At 46.4% G+C, this 18,931-nt stretch overlaps 1 protein-coding gene and 1 non-coding gene across 2 annotated transcripts; both read left to right on the top strand.

Annotated features, from left to right (window-relative positions):
- Positions 1-632: 632 nt before the first annotated feature.
- hs3st2 (heparan sulfate (glucosamine) 3-O-sulfotransferase 2) lies at positions 633-16,702 on the top strand. Its single transcript, XM_035616352.2, has 2 exons — positions 633-1,387; positions 15,090-16,702. Exons 1-2 carry the CDS (start codon positions 870-872, stop codon positions 15,706-15,708), a joined length of 1,137 nt encoding a protein of 378 aa, XP_035472245.1. The 5' UTR covers positions 633-869; the 3' UTR covers positions 15,709-16,702.
- On the top strand, positions 11,713-11,786 carry trnan-guu. The gene has a single exon. It is a non-coding gene; the product is annotated as a tRNA-Asn (tRNA).
- Positions 16,703-18,931: the final 2,229 nt, after the last annotated feature.

The following is an 18,931-nucleotide window of genomic DNA, read 5'->3' as shown; positions in this document are numbered from 1 at the left end:
TGAAGTTGCTCTCAAAACCCGTGTTGCCTCGGTGCACACTATTCATTCAGACTGAATCAAGGCATGTTCCAAATACACTGAACAATGTGGAAGTCAGTAAACGCGCATCATCCTGCAGCTCCTGACATCCTGAAGTAAATGCAGAGATCATCCTCTGCATCACTTTCACTTGCAATCTTTTGAAATCCCACATGAGATGTTCCCCCTAAAATATTCGGGATGCGCCTTTAAAAGGGGAAGAAAAGAAGAAAAAAAACCCTGCATATTGAATTATGATCATGTGCATGACGTCAGAGGGCTGATTAAATATGTATGGCCCGTCGCCTAAGTGCATATATCTATAACACAACTTCCATTATGAAAGGCGAAGGTGGACTCTGCATCCGAATCCCCTCGGAGGCGAGCAGAGTCTTCAGGGAGACTGAGGACGCGTTGGACTTTTCTCCCTCTTTCTTTTCTCCCTGTCACAGTCGACGAGGAGGGAGGAGAGATGTGCGCCCAGTTCCTCTGGGACTGGTTCTGAGACAGTGGCGTCAGACCGCCGAGTGAGTGACTCACTTCAAACTACTGCGAGGAGAACTTTGTGTGAAAGGAGAGGACTGCCCCCCCCCCCCCACACACACACACACACACAATTTCCCCTGCGCGTAATCGCACGATGCTTCCAAGTTTCCCCGCGCAGCTCGTCAGCCTATGGAAGGAAATAATGCGAGTTACGCGCGGTTGATGTCTCCAAGAAGAAGAAGAAGAAGAAGCCACCCCTATCCTGGTATCCGTCTGACTTTGGAACCCACATCACCGCCAGCCTCCGACCGCGGACCAAGAGACTCCCGATGGAAAACCATGCGGCGCGTTGAACCCATGGAGACATGGCACATAGGCTCCTGTCATCTGCGAACAGATTCAGCGCCAGACTCGCCTTCATCTTCACCGTGTCGCTCTCGTGCACCTACCTATGCTACAGTGTGATTTTCTGCCGCAGCGCGATCATGAGGAACCAGGGCCACGAGGGGAAGAGGTGCCCGCCGAGCAGGACCGCGGGGGGGAAGAAACTTCTGGCGAACGCGGGCGACTGCGCGTATTCGCCGGAGGTCCGCTCCGCCCTGGGCGCGCCGGGCGACGCCCGCGCCGCCCGCTCCGCGCCGGGCGACCAGAGGGGAGCCTCCGCGTCGCCGGGGGGCCAGTGGAGCGACGCCAAGTTGGGCAACGTGAGCGCGGCGCAAAAGTACGGGAATAAGAGGCTGCCCAACGCGCTGATAGTCGGCGTGAAGAAGGGGGGCACCCGGGCGGTGCTGGAGTTCATCCGGATTCATCCAGATGTGCGCGCGCTCGGAACGGAGCCGCACTTTTTCGACAGGAACTACGACAGAGGGCTGGACTGGTACAGGTGAGGGGGGGGGGGGGGGGTGGAAAACGCAACTATGCAGCAGTCGTGGGTGTTGGTGTCTGCATGTCTCCTGTGATATTTCTGCACATCCTCTGTGTCTGTCACCATGGTGCAGGGCACTCCGGCCCCTTTGCTCTGGCAGAGGTCTCTTGGGTGACTGGAGGTCCTGATGGCAGACACCTCCATGTCCCAACGTGCTCATCATCTCACAAGCACGTTATGCCGTCAGCTTGGTTGTAGGGGCTGCAACTAACGATTCGTTATTTTTCGTAATGGATTCATCTTTTCGATCATTTTCTCGATGAATGGATCTGTTGTCTGGTCCGTGAAATGGTGAAAAAAATGTCGATGGTGTTTCCCAAACCTCAAGATGATGTTTTTGTTTTGTCAAAAACACCAAAGATGTTTAGTTTAAGAAACCAGAAAAGATTCACATTTAAAAGCCTGAAATAGTTTGCAATTCATTTAGTAATCGATTACTAATCGATTAGCTGTTGCAACACTTGGCTGCCAAACTTGATGATGGGAGGATTTTTTTTTATATCACTTTTCTTAACCTGGTGAGATTTTCCAACATTTCTATCCATTCATCTCAGGAAATGTACACACCTTGATGTAACAAAATTGGTGGCATGGTGCAGATTTATCAGACTACTACTACGAATTTAATTTAGATTTTCTCGGGGAAAGAGGAAGATGTGTTTGGCCTTGGTTGAGGTACGTGCTCTACCGAGCGCCCAGTTGGAGTTGAACCAGTTCAATTAAGGTCGCGGTCTAAATACTTGTTTTCACAATAACTCAACAGGCTGCAGTTCATATTAAGGGTTAAGTGGTAACTAAGGTACCAGAATTTTTGGTAGGCCACTACAAAAACACACGCACGCACACACACACACACACACACCTTGGTTTTGTCCCACACGTTTGATCCTTTTGGGTTCGAATGGTGCTGTTTTTCCTGTGTGCTGCAGATGTGTAGCCGTCAGCAGAGCACCATGTTGCTGAACAGACAGCAGCCCCACGAGGCTGATGCAGGATCAGTTCACACAATCACAGCCAACAGCACAGATGACACAGGCAGCCCCCAGGTTACTAGCTGCCTTCAAACAGCCTGTGCACACCCGGGCACAAAGTGTTCCTGCGTTGGTTGGTGAAGAAGCAAAAAGCTGCGCTCACAAGGTGCAACAGCTTCATCCCCCCCCCACCCACCCACCCTCCGCGTGATGCTCTGCGACTTCTTTGCCAGATTTGCCACCCTTCTTTGCCACCCAAAAACTTGATGGTTTTTGTGTCACGTCACATCTGAGTGTCGCCGCCGCCGCCGCCGCCCGCTTTCCACTCACGTTCCCGCAATGTCACCCGCCGTGACAGGGACAGGGGCCACGGACGCCTCCCGAAAAACACGGAACAAGCGATGAACTATCTCTTCTCGGGCTGCACTGCAGGAATAAACAGCAGAGGCTGCAGAAAATTACCATGTATATGAGAACCTGCCCATCATGTCTCCGCTGATAGTTTGCTTAGGGTCTCATTAGACATGCACACGGCGGCGTGTCTTCTGGCTTTTAGCAGCCTGGCGTTGCACATTTTTTCAGTAACTGTTAATGCTTCTAACTACGGGATGTGCATTTCTTTCTTATAATACTGCACATGCCAAAAAAACCCCGCTAAGCTTCAGGGAAAGACGGTTTATTTTTGAAACTGAAGTGTGTAGTTTGGCGTATAGTCGTAGGCCGCTTGTTTACGTCCGCTCGGAGGGAAGACAAGGACACACCACTTCACCGCAGAGAAAGCCAAGCTGTGTTGTGACACACTCATTAATGGGCTTTAACTAACATCCCTTTTTGACTCTTTTTGTCTCTAAAGCCTCACACTCACTGCCACTATGAAAGAATGTCCCCAAATGTGTTTTACCACACACACACACACACACACACAAAGAGATTGGCTGTACAGTGGCGTTATCGCAAAATAAACAACTATTTCATCTTCAAACTAATGAACCAGAGTTATAATTTTTATAAAAGTGCATTCAAGCCAGACACAAAACTCTCAGAACCCCCTGGTGGGAAGCTCAAATGCCATTGTTCAATAATGTGTTTGTTTATTAAAGGCCTCTTTTTTTAATACCACTAATTCTGATGCTAATCTTAATATTCAATGTACCACACCGTTATGAAGTCAACACCGTGATGCCATTCAATTTGCATGCACAGGAAGGAGCTTTTTTTGCTTTTTAAACAGTGCATGTAAAACTTCCTCGGGGGGCCACTTTATAGGCTTGTCAGTCTTTATTGTTTGGCGTATTGCACAAATTACGTTGATTTAGAACCAACACATTGACAAACAGAGGTGCCGGTCTTTGTAACAATTAACGGAGTGAGCTGGGAAGCCTGTTAAATACCTCACAAAGTAGCTTGGCACGTGGAGACATTTTCACCCGGGCTCGGAGGTTGTTGGTTTTCCAGTGATGCAGGGCCTGATTAATTTATGGAAACACATGCACACATCAGGCCAAACGCAGACACAGTGTAGAGGAGTCACTGTGCATTGGAACACTTGGTTATTGTCCATGAACAAGCGTCGATGCATCTCATTGACTGAAGTTAATACCTGAACTACAACTGAGCCAGCCTGACGTCTTGACGAATACCACACCATTCACCGTCACTCTGTATTATAATCTATAACTAGGCATTTTTATTGCGTTTTGCATGTAATGTCACGCCCCATCATTTCTCCACTGACTGACCCCCTAACCCCAACATGACGTGCAGGATTATACTGCATTAAACGACGCGCTAAAAGCAGAAAAATGCATCGAAATTAGACGCAAAATTGTCCCCAGAAGTGCCGAAGACAATCCCATCATGAGGTCATGTGGACCGACAACAGCGGAATGTGCAGAAAGAAACGGATGCAGCCGAATTCTCCGACGTATCGAATCAAACACCAGCACATCGGATATCGTCCTGCCTCCAACCACGTCCACTTAGCACAACGGACGACCTTCCATCACATGGACCTCAAGTTTAATGATGCCGCAGCGGCCGTTTACTTCATCAATAAGCAAACTATCAGGCCGGGGGTTTGGCCTTTGCAGAAGTTTCGCTTTTGTTTTTCTCCGCGTCACTCTACATTTAAGTCAAGATAGATCGAGGTCCCGCACCGATACACGCTGCCACCGAAGGAGAATCGCAACCCAGTTCCCATATTTAAGATGAAGTAGGAAAAAAATAACACCTGGGACACAAAGACAGGATGAATTCAGGCCGCAAATCTTATTCAACTTGACGCGTGACTTGAGTGACGGTCATTGTTTCAGACCGGCCCTCAGTGATTATCTGTCACATGCCTTTTGGGTTGTCGGCAGCACGTAAACACGAAGCATCCTTCCATTTTGATTAGCTGCCACATTTGTCTCAGCCGCAAGTAACATTATGCATTTGTGCATTAGACGCGTGTCCCTCTGCTTCTGTTGCAGCGTGACCCTTCGGGAATTTCGCGTTGGGTATTTCACATTTAACTTTGGACGCAATCTCAATGCGCCCAAAAAATTTGCTTCGCGCTTGGTGTGATCGCGCCGTAAGGACGTGCAAAGTTCGAGCTCCAGGTCATTCTTGACGTTGAGAACAGAACAACGATCAAATAGTTGTAATCACCACTGTAGCCTCACCGGGCATAAAATGGCCATCCATCAATTTTCCTCTTTGTCTGCTTGAGCACAGAGGCTCATTATTGACCTTGGTGTCAGAGCCAAGGAGTACGTATTAGTGATGAAAGACTCAACGTGAAGTCATGGCTTTGTTCTGGGTCATCAAAGCGTGGTCACAAGATAACATGCACGAGCCAATGAAGTGACCTGTCATTTGGAGAACGCATGTATCTGTCAAAAACATTCTTAAAACTCATGTTATTTTCTGGAGAGGATAACAAAAGAAAAAAAAAACTTTGTTTAACTTGTTCTGGGTGACTCACAGGCTGAACAGGCAGAAACACACACGGCACCAAATTAAACTCTCATCGGTTTGAGCGAAGTGGCACTCGTTCAGTTCAGTTACACAGTCTGTCCTGTTACATTAAGCACGCGATAGATCATTTGGGATCAGAATAGAAATGGCGCAGTGTTCATTACTGGGCCTCCCGAGCAGAACACACACACACACACACACACACACACACACACACACACACACACACGGCCTCATTTATTCCGTGCGAGGGTATTCACATGCAGGACCCGATAGAACAGACATTTCGCTGCCACCAATGTCCCTTAAACTTTTCCCACCACTTTTTTTCCATTCTGCACGGAATCGCGAAGCTCAAACAAAAAAAAACACAATCGCCGTGCACCATCAAGACTTAAAAGGGCATCTCGCCTCTATTGATTTCACAGGAGTCGGAGGCACTTGTAGTCGATTCCCGGAGAAGTGTTGAAATTGTATAAGAGGCCGCGGCCGCCGAATATTTCTCCAGGTCCACATTAATTGGCTCGGGGAGGCAGGGAGCTCTGGAACAGTATCATCAGAAAAAGGTTGCCGAGGACAGAAAGTTAGATGGTTCTCATTGAACACAGAAAAAAAATGTGCATTATGCAGCGAGGGACGGGCAGGCCGTAAGGCTGCATTATTAATGCGTTGTCTCCATCCCAGTGCAGCTCAGACACATGTAGTGGTTAGCGCTAATTACAAAACAAGTCTTTCCGAGTCCAGTGCTTCTAATCCTTGATAATAGAATAGAATAGAATAATTTAAGGAAACACTGTGGTCATGCTTAAACTACGGACCAATCGTGCTACAGCGTTAGTACCTGCAAATAAAACAATACTCGCAGGTCACTCTGGTAACATTGATGGTGTTACCTTTCTTATTGATTGGTCTGTTGGTCAGTTAGCCACTTTGGTCCAGACTTGAATATGATATTAGAAATTGAATGTATCTTGGCCTGTAGCTCCATTATCTGGTCAAGCTTGTCCAATATTTAGATTTCTGACTAAAAACTAAAGCAGGAAATTTTCACTAACCTAAGCCGTACTTTGTGCTTAAAGCTAAGTTGTAGATTTTTAACATGTTAAAAGGTGGTGGTACACATACTGAACCGTGTTGTAAGTCCCATGTAGTCGAAAGTGAGATTTCAAGGTGGTTAAGGGGTTGTGGTTAGGTTTGGCTGCCGGATACTTTATATCCACTTGCGCTATTTGGCTCTCACGATATCGCATCACGGGAATATTTCGATCAAGCTCAAATATTTCCCCCTGAGGGAGTGAAGCGAGTTTCGTGTCTTCGTGGCGCGCCACTCTTCTCTTTCTGTCGCGCCCTTCGTGCCACAAATGACCGCTGACTATGGAGTTTGTCACTCGACGTGTCCTAAGACGTCAACGATCCTTAGATCACATTCAAAGATTGGCGGCTTGTTCACGTTCCCCGTCTTGGTAAACCCGGCATGCTCTCGCAGACCAGTAATCGAATCCTGTTGATGCGCTTTCCCTCCCTCTGTCTCCTTATGTACTCTCTGAGTAAAGAGTGGAACTATACTGAAGGTGTGTGGACTGTCCACTCTCCATTTAAAAAAAATAAATATCCTTGACGGTCACATTGCCAATGGCTACACTGTAAACCAGGAATGAACTCCTGAAAGCTCCAGTGTTGATGGAGTCCCCGCTGATGTCAGTTAAGATGCTGCTGTAAAACTGCAAGAGGTGAAAAATTGAGGGGAAGGTAATTCTTACTCTGTGCAGGGGCAGGATACAATCTGCCCATCACCGACTCCCTATCATTTATACTGTCAATGTTATTATAACAGAGGTCTTTTCATGTGAATTATTGCATTGTAAAAGCTGCCATACACACTGTAGTACTGCAAAGCCTTTAAGACCCGATTTTATGAGTTCATCTGTGGAAATTACAGATTCATCGTCCAAATTCATTACCAAAAAAACCAAACAGACCAAATTTAGGAACGGCTTAGCATTTCAGAGGCTTTCCTGTCTGTCTGGGTGTCTTTATTTCCCCTCCGTCCCCGGAGACTTTTCCCATGCCATATGTTAATGTGACAGCTCATTGCTCAGATCAATTCAACGTGTTATTGCTCAAGGAGAGCAAGTGTCAGTCATTTCCCTCCGCAGACCGAGCCATGAATAATTGTTATTTCAAGGGAAACAAGAGACGGGAGTTGAAATGACGGCGATTAAATAGGATTTGGTCCAAGGTGAAATACATTATGCAGTTTTTCTTTTAGTTTTTTTCATTATTACAGTATTGCAAAGACTGTGTTGTCCTGCTATAAATGCGTTTTGATAGCATTGTGTGCTTGAGAGTCCAGATGTCAAAAAAGATCCTCCAATTGCGAGACATCTGGCTCAGGCAAGTCTGCTTCTGGCAGCCAATTTGTCTCCCATTAAATTTAGAGAAATAGATTCTTGATTCTCAGGTCGCCAAATTGTTATTCACCTCTGCTCCTCACCGGATCGGCCCGAGAGGATCGCTGTATTCGCCTGGACCGCTCTTTGTTAACTCCGAATGGACTTCCGAGGCGGCAGGTCTCCGTTGTCGGTGATTAATGGTCGGATGTCATCCCGGCTGTAATCTAAGTGAGTGATACTTTAATAATGGAGCGGCCTCTCCAGTGGAGACCAGATCTGTGGGGCGTCATCTCGGGGGGGGGGAGATGACAGTTTTTCCGGAAGCGCGGTGGCACAGACATTATGAGAACCACGCAGCATAGGAACATTTTCTTTTGCACAGTCCACCTGCGCAAAATAGACTGTTAATGGGTCCGGGCGGCAGGGAGCAGGTCTGTGAGTGGAATTGGCTTGTCGGGACATTTCGGGACAAATGGTTTGTATGAAAAACAATTTAGCACCGTTAAGTTTTTCCAAAGTATGGAAAGGAAGTTCGCAAACGAAAGAGGTTTGAGCGTCTTCTAATTCACGCCTAACTGATGATTATGAAGTATTTAAAAGATATTGAATCGTGCGAAGGGGGAAAACAAATATCCATCAATTGGACGCTCTAATTAACAACGTTACTAATGTGTCCAAAAAAGAAGCGATTACCCCGGCGTTGCGGTGACAGGCAGGACAGTGCACGACTCAGCCTCTTTAATAGGCCTGAGGTTTTTCTGTCCACACCACAATACATTGGTATAGGTCACTCCAATTTTGCATATCATTTGCATGCGTCGCATATGCATATTTTTTCACTCGTGTCGCTGTTGACGGGGCCTGTGCATCACAGTAATTAAATCTGAGGCTACGCAAACATAAAGATGCCATTTTAATTATTTCCCAATTGTGTCCTGAGGATTATTTTTGAGCTTTTATTCCTCTGATAAGAAATTTAGCTCTCGGTGGCCGTCATTACTCTACTCTGCTCTAGCCCGGGAGCCTTCGTCTTCTAATTTACTGTGTAACTGTTTTGCAGTGAAATGACTCCAGAGACGGGACAAACACCACTTGTAATAGATACGTTGATCCGGACCTCTCCCTGGCCCAGCCTATGAATAGGCCTGCATATCGTCTAATGGGCTTGTTTCATTATTAGTCCTTTTGTAACGATAAACATTTGTTGTCCAATGGGAGGTGAAGGCCGTTCTCTAAATCTCTGTGCCTTGCAGAAACGCTTGGTCACACATTGTGATTAATGGCTTCTGAGTAAAGTCCCATTCAGATCAGGGTTCGCTCGCAATTTTAGTAATCACCTGTTAAGTGACAGAGAAAATGATGTGCATCCAACACTGGCAAGTTTCCAGATGAATAGTTGGATGAGCGTAGGTGTAGATTGTGAAATCCTCAATGAACTTTGACAGTTTGGCAGTACCTTGGTTAGGAGAGAGAGTAAAACTATTCTATTTCTTCGACCTCACAAAGTATGAAATTGAAGCCACAAGGGGCCCAAGGTGTTTGACCGTCGTTGACACGCAGCTCAGCTGCATGACAAGTTTTCGCGCTTGCACTGCAAACATTTGCCGAGAACTGGGAACTGACAATATGCAACATTCCGTTTTAAGTTCAAACCGGCTGGGGGAGTGCGAGTAACGCATTCCGAGTTCATTGATTGTTCACAAGGAGATGATTCAAAGCTGACCTTTACCTGTTGTGATGGTCTTGCATCCCCGATGAACCCGCGTTGCTCTTCAGAAGTTTCCGCTTGTTCAACGAGACACATTGTCCAGGGCGGAGGCGCAGCAACTAACATACTGGAGGTGATGCAGCAATGAGAATAGGCTATTTGTGTGTCATCAGTTATGCTTGTTGTCAACTTTCCACATAAATCCGAATGTCATTTGTTTTTGGAAAAGTCATCTCTCTCGTGCCCCAGGCTGCGTTGACTCCTTTTATTTTTCTTTGTGATCGACTTTCGAGCAGCCGCCAAGTGGCGGCGCCGCAAACACGTCGATCAACACATGAAGGATTGTGATTCCTTTTTTTCTCATCAGATGTCCTGCAGAAGCTCGTCTCGACTGTCTCGAGTCCCCAAACCAGTCCGCCGGCACACATCAAGTTGTCTGCGAACGTCAAATAGTGTTTCGTGAAATCTCTCCGTGACGTATCACCGCTTGCCGCCGTCTCAAGTCCTTGGAACTTTCAAATGAAGACATTGGTGTCCGTGGCGTATTCCTCCACAATGATGCGGCAGCTCCAGAGGGAGCTGAGGGTGAACTCCAGACCTCCTGCTTCCACCGCGCCAGCAGAGATAAATTGTTCAGCCAGATAGCCGGCGGGCTCGTCCAGGGTCACTGCAATATGCAGACTAGCTTTCAGCACACTGGAGCAAAATGAATGAGTGGCAATGACCGTTTCCACCGGTGACCCTAACTACCTGTAGATAAGCGTTGCAGAAACGGTGCTTGTTTTCTTTTTTCTCCTCCTGCTCTCCTCGGAGACGACAAGGCTGGCTGTCAAGCAAACGAAAACAAGGGGTTCATTGATAATAAAAATTACATTTTAATTGACGAATGTATGTTTTAATTTGACCAATTCTGGTTAAAAAGTTGAATGCATGTGATCAAAATAAGTCTGTTCTGTTTTGGGGTTCAAATTTGAACATATCTTTCATATATCATTGTATATTATTCAACTGTAGATTACTTTGAAATAGTTCAAGACAAATAATTGTATACTGCAACATCTGACTGTTGTAAGGGACCAAAATCAAACACAGAGCCTTTTTATATTAATTAATGGCATAAGTATAGTAAAATGTCATACAAACCATTTCTAACAATACATTAAAGCTATAGATGTCAATGGTAAATGGAGACATTACTTAAAACATTGAATTTGTTATTTCGTACACAAATTACCAACTAGACTTTTTGCAATTCCAGCATCAAATGTGATGCGGGGGCGTCCGGAAGCAAATTAGCGCTCAGCCGTGTTCACCTCATTTTGACCGCATGGGTCAGGCCGCGTCTACAGTGAAGAGCAGATCTTCCACACCTCGGTTCATTTTGCCAGGGTGATTAAAATGTCACAGCCGAGCCGGTAATGCATCCTGACTTCAAGTATAGTAGGATTGTGAGGAAAAACTGTAAATTACCCCCAAAGAATTTAGTGGTGACTCTGCGTGAGGCGGGGGTAATCAATCAGAGCACTTCACTCAAATGTCACTTAATCAAGGGATTGTGTGTGTGTGTGTGTGTGTGTGTGTGTGTGTGTGTGTGTGTGTGTGTGTGTGTGTGTGTGTGTGTGTCAGTTCCCCCCCCCCAAAAAAAACAAGATGTTCCATTAAAGTGAGTTTTACCATTTGTTTCTACTGATACATGCATAAAGATGCCGTGGTTCCAGACACATCAGCGATCACCCCCGAGGGCAAACCCATTGGAATTACGACCAAGTAGATTTCCTCATTGCAAATAATTATTACAGAGCCAGAACTGAACAATTTTCAGCAACAACAAAAAAACACACACACACACACACACACACACCAGAATCTGCTGCAGTAAAGAACCACTATTTTATCTTTTAAGTTGCAGGTGCTGTTGTGCAATGCTGATAGTTTCTTGCGGGCATAAGAGTGGGGAGAAAAAAAGGAAAAGAAAGATTAGCGCCTTCGGCTGTTAACCCAAAGGTCGGCGGTTCGAGCCCGCCGAGGGACGCAGTGTTTTTAGTGCACATTCACAATGTCATTACAACAACAGTACTAACATGACATGCACAAATATGAACTGTAAACCCTTAAGACTGTTGGTGGCATATGGAAAACGTTTGAGCGTACTGCCTGAGATAAGCAGGCCGGGACGCGCCCCTCCCCCCTCCTCCCCCCTCCACCCTCACTCTGACATTCAAAGAATGTGAACTCTGCTCCGGCGACAACCCCGTCTCTGTGGCGCAATCGGTTAGCGCGTTCGGCTGTTAACCGAAAGGTTGGTGGTTCGAGCCCACCCAGGGACGAGAGCTTTTTCAATTTTTGGTCTGTGCAGCGCATAGTATTGTAAATACATAGAGACCCTTGTGCTGACAGGCAGTGTTGGAGACGTACCCCTGCACCACTGCCCCCCTATCGATTACCCTGTGGCGCCTGCAGAAGCAGTTCAGATGTGTTCTTGCTGCAGGAATAATAATTTCATAGTTATTTAGCTTAGCAAACTCTTTTGTTTCTTACAACCTATGTAATCTCAAAGCCCCAGGGTGTAACCATTTTCTGGCGGCATCTGGTGGTGAAGTTGCAGACCGCGACCAACTGAGCACCGCTCTGCTGACGCATTCTGGACCGTTTGGTGCACGGAGGTCGGGTCCAGCTTGTTGACGAATTGTACACATTGAACACATTACACCCGAATAGACGGAGAGTGACTGACCGATCTTACCGCACCACACACACACACTGAATTTTAGCGCAACAGCAGCCTCCAACCAGGGCCGTTGAATCAGGAGCAACTGGACTCGGTTGCAGTCTCTTGGAGACAATTCACCTCTCGTCCACGGGGCTTCTTCGGTTTCTAAGTTGTGACGAAACCAAGGTATTAACCCACTCTGGAGGTTTCATCCCTTTTCCGGGAGACTAAGACTTCGCCTCTTGGGAAACAACCCCAAAACAACAACTGTGTGGACAAAGGCGACTCTAACAACCCTAATTTCAACAGTTTCAACGACCGTTGTCGAGATACTGCAACCGAGTCCAGTGGCCGCCGATTCAACTTTGACCTGTGCGAGTGAGCATCTCCACAGACGACAGCAGCCTTCCTCGAAGAGTAGACTTCTGATGGTCACGTGTTCCCCTTCGGGTCGGATTCCTGCTCTCTTGGGTCATGACTAATGAGGCTGCTGATGCCGCTGCCGTATGTTTGAGTGAGCAAAGAAAAAGGATGCACTGAGCGTGGATTTCTTCTTTGATTAACCAGACAAATGGACGCGAGCCCCTACGCATGGCAGATCAACAAAAGGAATGTTTGTAGATACCACAGGCATCCTTAAGGCGTTCCTCATTAACATCACTCCAAGACAGGTGACTTGGAAGCTGTCGGGTCGAGGCGGCACCCGCTCACATGAGAGCGTCCGTTATGAATTGGCCTGATTGCAGTAAGAAAAAAAAAAGAAATACAGATTGCTTTCCTGTGATCATGGGACGGTACGCCCGTGCTCCTTGGCTGACAGACATCAGACACCCGGAGCAAAGTGGACACAGTGGTGCTGTGGTGATTTAATGAGCCAGAGCACAGTCGCAGACGCTTCTGCTCTCAGTGTCGCCTAACGCTACGCGAAGAGGTAATCGGAATTTGTCGCATAATTGGTAGCGGGAAAAGGGGACTTTCAGGATTCATTCAACCAACAAGTCATTCTGTTTTTATACACATTTTCAATTTGCCGAAACAGCAGGGATAGAGGGAACGGGAGTGGAAGAATCTGTCAGTTGTTCACAAGTCAGCAGGCCCAAGTCGCTTAATCCCCCCTGGTCTGAGGACCGCGGTGGAAACGCAGCTCAACAGCCGCACAGAAAACATGCGAAAAGCAGCCGAGTGTAACACGATCAACCCTTCTTCACACTCGCGTGATAGTTGATCCCGTCGGTGCCGGTGGTTTCTCAGCGGATGCACCAGTCGGAGTCTTACACCTCTATTTCCATCCCGTCCGCATCAGTCGCTCGGGTGTTGCTACAGCAGCCATGCAACAGTCATGTAATGTATCCAGCGCAAACGGCGAGTGTAAAAAATCCATTACTCGAGGGAAAGTCACCATGAGTTGCAACTTCTTCCTTTTTTAAATTCTGTATCCAAACGAAACAAAAACGCCGTGAGGGAAACATCTCAACGGGAAATCTCCTCTTGGTTTGTCTTTCTTTTTTCTTTTTTTTAAATATGAGCAACTCATTCCCCGTCCTCATGCTTTGGTGTGCAGTTCATGTAGTTAGACTCGTCAGTCAGTCAGCTGTGATCTCCATACACTTGTTTTTAAGCGGAGCCATCTGTGACCTTTCACTGCACGTGTTCACGTTGTCAGCACCAGTTATAAACCGTTTTGCAGCTCTGAACCTGCCGCATGCCGGATGTTCTTCTCACCTACGCAATCTCCATCACCGAGGATGGTGAAAAGAATATATATGGAACTGACAAGGCAGATAACGAAGACGGTTTCCTCAGCGAGACAAGCCCCGATCTGTCTAGATTCTGCGCCTCCTGGAAGGTGGCTGCAAGTTTATTTTTCTTTTTGGTGTGTTGCAAAGCTGTTTGCTCGAAAAAGGTGCTGCTCTCATGAAAGATTAATAGTTGCCTCGTGGCCCTGAGGCACCCGGGCCAGCAACTCAGGATTCATAAATAAAGCTAAATGGATCAATATTTCCGTGACTTCAGTGGTAACCTATGCCTGCGCCTACCTTGAGAGAGAAAGCTTTGCCAAAGGTTAGGTTTTAATCGAAGCCTTCCCACAGTAATAATAAAGAAAGTGTGGTATTTAATCATCAGAACTGCGTGGTTACATGTACCTGGAATCCAGGGACTGATCCGCACGCCGCCAAACGGAGAAATTCAGCCGCCATACCCTCCATAATCATAAAAGTAAAGGGGCCATTTTAATGGTGCCATTTTGGAATTATTCTTCCCCAACTGCAGAGTTATTGTGCTGACGCGACGGCACAGAGTCACTTTTCCCTCTAAAGGAAGCGGGGGGGGGGGGAGTACGGATGATCTAAGGATTGCGTCTCAACAGCCAACACCAGACGGCTATTAATCAACTTTTTACTGAACCTGAGTGCCGAGGCCCGGCGACATATTGCGCTGGAAAGGGAAACACACACACACACACACACACATGACAAATGAAAACATTTGCCTGCAGTTCGCAAAAGCCATTATCCTGGCAGCACCATGACGATAATTATGATGCATGTGTTTGTTGTACAGGCTGTCCGGTTACTATTGAATCTTGAACGGATACATTCACATTGTGTTTATCTGGATTAGGTCTGTACATTTTGATGTCATTCTGCATACCTAAAGTGAGCCTTCTTGAGTACATGATATATCATAAACTGTATTTTTTTTTCCTTTTGAGTAATTATACTTTGTAGCTATGGTTTCTGAAGTATGGCAATGCAAGTGGGGATTCATGTTTGCATTGCTAAATTAGTAATAGAAATGTCACATCTACATTTTCTATGATCACTTATCATCCACAAAACAGAGCAGGCACGTGGAATGCTCCGCTGACAACTCTCGCCGACTCATCCGTCTGCTTTATTCTTTTTGCTTCTCTCCCAAGGGGACTGATGCCACGGACGCTCGACAGCCAGATCACGCTGGAGAAGACTCCCAGCTACTTTGTCACCAGAGAGGCACCCAGGCGCATCTCCGGCATGTCCCGCGAGACCAAGCTGATCGTGGTGGTGCGCAACCCGGTCACAAGAGCCATCTCCGACTACACACAGACGCTTTCCAAGAAGCCCGACATCCCCACGTTTGACGAGCTGGCGTTCAAGAACAGGAGCGCGGGTCTCGTCGACGCGTCCTGGAACGCCATTCGGATCGGAATGTACATCCTGCACCTGGAGAACTGGCTGCAGTACTTCCGCCTGTCGCAGATGCACTTTGTGAGCGGCGAGCGGCTCATCACCGACCCCGCGGGGGAGATGGGCCGCGTGCAGGACTTTTTGGGGCTGAAGCGCATAATCACGGACAAGCACTTCTACTTTAACCGGACCAAAGGCTTCCCCTGTCTGAAGAAGCCGGAGAGCAGCAGCCAGCCGCGCTGCCTCGGCAAGTCCAAGGGGAGGACTCACGTGCAGATCGAACAGGAGGTCATAGAGCAGCTGCAGGAGTTTTACAGGCCATTTAATATCAAATTCTATGAAACAGTGGGACACGACTTCAAGTGGGATTGAGGATGCCATTCAGAAACGGTCCTGCTTTTAAAATTCCTCCAGAGACCCGTTCGAATGCCAACGACCGTGGGTGAAAATGTTCAAATCACCTAGTCTGCTGAACTGTGGCTTTACGCTGATGATAGGTGCCATTTCTTCAGGAGAGTAAATAAAGACAGAGGTGCTTTTCTTCGCCGTATACAGGACGTGACATGTGAATTCATCCAGTCGACAGCCGGCGTTAATCCATTAACCGATTCATTTACCAGCCACCGCCGACACAAGACCCACGTTTCACGACACTTGCTTGAATATCCATCACCTAGATTGCTTATTTATGCGTCATTTCCAGTCCAAAATTAACCACTGGTTTACAAAAAACAACAAAAGAGCTCTCGACGTGAAGTTGCAGCAAAATGTCCACAAACGAAAAAAGAAGAATGAAACCACCGCATCAGTTACGCTGCAGTGAAATTCATCTCCGTGATGTCGACTAAAGCTCGCGGGCGGCGGCGACAGATTTAATGAACAAATGTGCCGTAACTGTAGAAGAAACTATAATACATAGATTAAGAGCGATGGTAATCGTTAACAGTTTGTTGAACTCACTTCAGGGTTTTTTTTTCTTCAGTGTTTTCGTATTTTTGTTGTGATCATGGAAATAAAAGGCAAAAGTGTTCTGTCAATAAAAGTATTTATTGATATATTTTTTCTGGCCTCCACAAATATCTAATATTTGTAATGGGAATGTTTTTATACTGCGCTAATCTAGTCTTGATGAGGACTCAACTTTTTGTGTTTTACACATCCACCAGTCAGTTGTGGGCTTTGCATTTCTTTTTTTTTTAAACAAATCAAATCGAACTTGAGCCTCAGGTTTACATACGGGCCAGGTCATTTAAAAATGTACTATCTGCACATATGAACAGGCCTCTCACTTTCTTCTCCTGCGGAATATCCAACCGAATAAATAACCGAGTAGTACCAAGAAGTTTTTAGTGAGCGTCTTGCGATATATAAAACGTCCCTCGGCGAATGCTGCCATGCGTGTCATTGATCTCATTAACTTTCAAAATTCCTCTTTTGTTGGACTTGATCTCGCCGCTCGTCTCCGAATGGGTTCCGTTGCTAAGCAGCCAGATTACCCCCCCCCCCCCCCCCCCCCGAAAGCCAATCAGAGGTGTCATTAATAATTTCCTGTGGAAACCTCCAAAATGATAATGACGAGAGAAAAGGTGCAGAGAAAAACCAATGAAATCCCTGCGAAAAAAGAAAAGGACATCAATACGAAGAATCCCCCAAATGGATGCGGTGTATATCTGAGTCCTGAGAAATAATAACTTTGATTTTAAACATCACTTGTGTGTCAGAGAAGCACAGGGCCAAGAAAACAAATGACCTCTGCAATCGTTTCACGTGAAGTCACAGGTGACATTTTGAAATCTCCATCACTGCGTGCTGACGACAACATCACATTCTGGTTCTGCGGAAACTGTCGATGCTGCCATGTTGTTTCTTGCATTGTTTTATTCTTGTGACAAATCTGCCTGAAACACTGAATTAACCCCCAAACCCTTATCGTGGATTTGTGGTGATGGTTAGAGTATGGATATTTACCACAGGCGCCATGAATTCAACCAGACAAGTTAAAGAATTGAACTTTTCAGACGGAGGCGTGTCCATCATAGTCTCCAGTTATGACACCGTAATCTGGGCGTCACATATTTGTCCTTGTTAGAAAATGTTTTTAAAGACGAAATTGGCAGGGAAGAGAGGTGCATCACTATCATCCTGTCAACTAAACATGTCTAATATTTTGATTTGAGATCATTTACACTTGTATTCTTGTTATCAATTAATCTAATGGAAATATTAGATAGACTATAATAACCTAAGGTAGGCATGTCATGTTTAACTGCTACATTAATGGTGCAAACGTATTTAGAGTATGAAAAGATGGTTCTGTGACTTCTTCCATTGGTGTGCCACTCAGTACCTTGTTTAACCCCCTGCTACGGGGCCGTGGATTTGGCAGCACTATCTGGTCACACGGCGACCAATGTGACCAATGTGACAATGTGACCTTCCATGTAAAGGAAAAAAATGACACATTCGCTCGCAATCCGACTGGGCTCCTCCAGTTACATGTCCGTCGGCCAGCGGCAGTATTTAAACTGTCATTTGTGATATTCTCCATTCATTTTTCATCAACCTGCCAATGCCGTCCGCGGGTGCCTTGCTACTTATTGAGCCGTCGCCGCGCATTGCCAGTTTAGCAATGAGCTCAACTTTATCTCGGCTCAGTTAATTATAACTTCCCCCCCCCCCAGAATGCTTAGGGGCTTCGCGACAGTGCCAATGAGAAAAAGACTCCCACGCCGCGGCCACTGTGCAATAATAACCAATGAATATTTCGCATGCGTTATCTGACCTGCATCTGGCGACGGCCCATGTGACTCCTGTTGAAGAATCACATGGCAGCTCGGGTGCTCGTGGTCATTACATATGTACGCTTTTGCAGTTTCACAGGCAAACCTACATCCACAGTCAGACTGTTTATTCACTCATGTATTCAGAATGTATTTACTCCCGTTGATAAATGAACAAAACGCTCACTCCTCCACTAAAGTCTGTCAGCGTGAGCGCTCTAACCTTCCGAGTAAATACCAAAGAAGCCGCTGTAAATGTCATGAACTTTCAAAGACTCCGAGGTAAAACAGCCGCCACTCATCCTAATTGTCTAAAGTCAGTTACCATAGAGTCCATTTATTTTCACTTCACATCGAATAATGACAAATAATGAAGCAGCGTTCCAATGTGCGCGCTGCGGTCGCCCCCTTTCAGCCTCCAGAGCTGCGGAGGTCTTTTCAGCAGGCCCGCCTTGAAAAAGGAGAAAAGAAAATTGAAGGAACAATTGAAATTCTGCTGAGGCACCGACCCTGACACTTCACGCGCTTTACAAGTACGTGTGTCTGTGATCTCCGTACTGCGGGGACCGAAGGAAGAGCAGCTGTGAATGTGCCGTGTCCCAGAAAAACACAGTAACTATTGACGGCTTGGGAAAACACGTATCAATAGCGTGAAAAATGCAGAGGCAAAAAAAAACCAATCTTACATTATTTAGCGGCTTGTTGTCGGTATTCAATGTACCAACATTTGCTGCATTTTCCTGCTTGTTTAAACCTGGAATATGCCGTTTTTCCCTTTCCATTTGATAGGTGGGGGGGGGGGGCAGCGTTGAAGT

Source organism: Scophthalmus maximus, chromosome 17 (genome assembly GCF_022379125.1).
Source record: "Scophthalmus maximus strain ysfricsl-2021 chromosome 17, ASM2237912v1, whole genome shotgun sequence".
Lineage (NCBI taxonomy): Eukaryota > Metazoa > Chordata > Actinopteri > Pleuronectiformes > Scophthalmidae > Scophthalmus > Scophthalmus maximus.
Note: the sequence above shows the minus strand (reverse complement) of the source record. Positions and strands in the feature narration are given on the sequence as shown.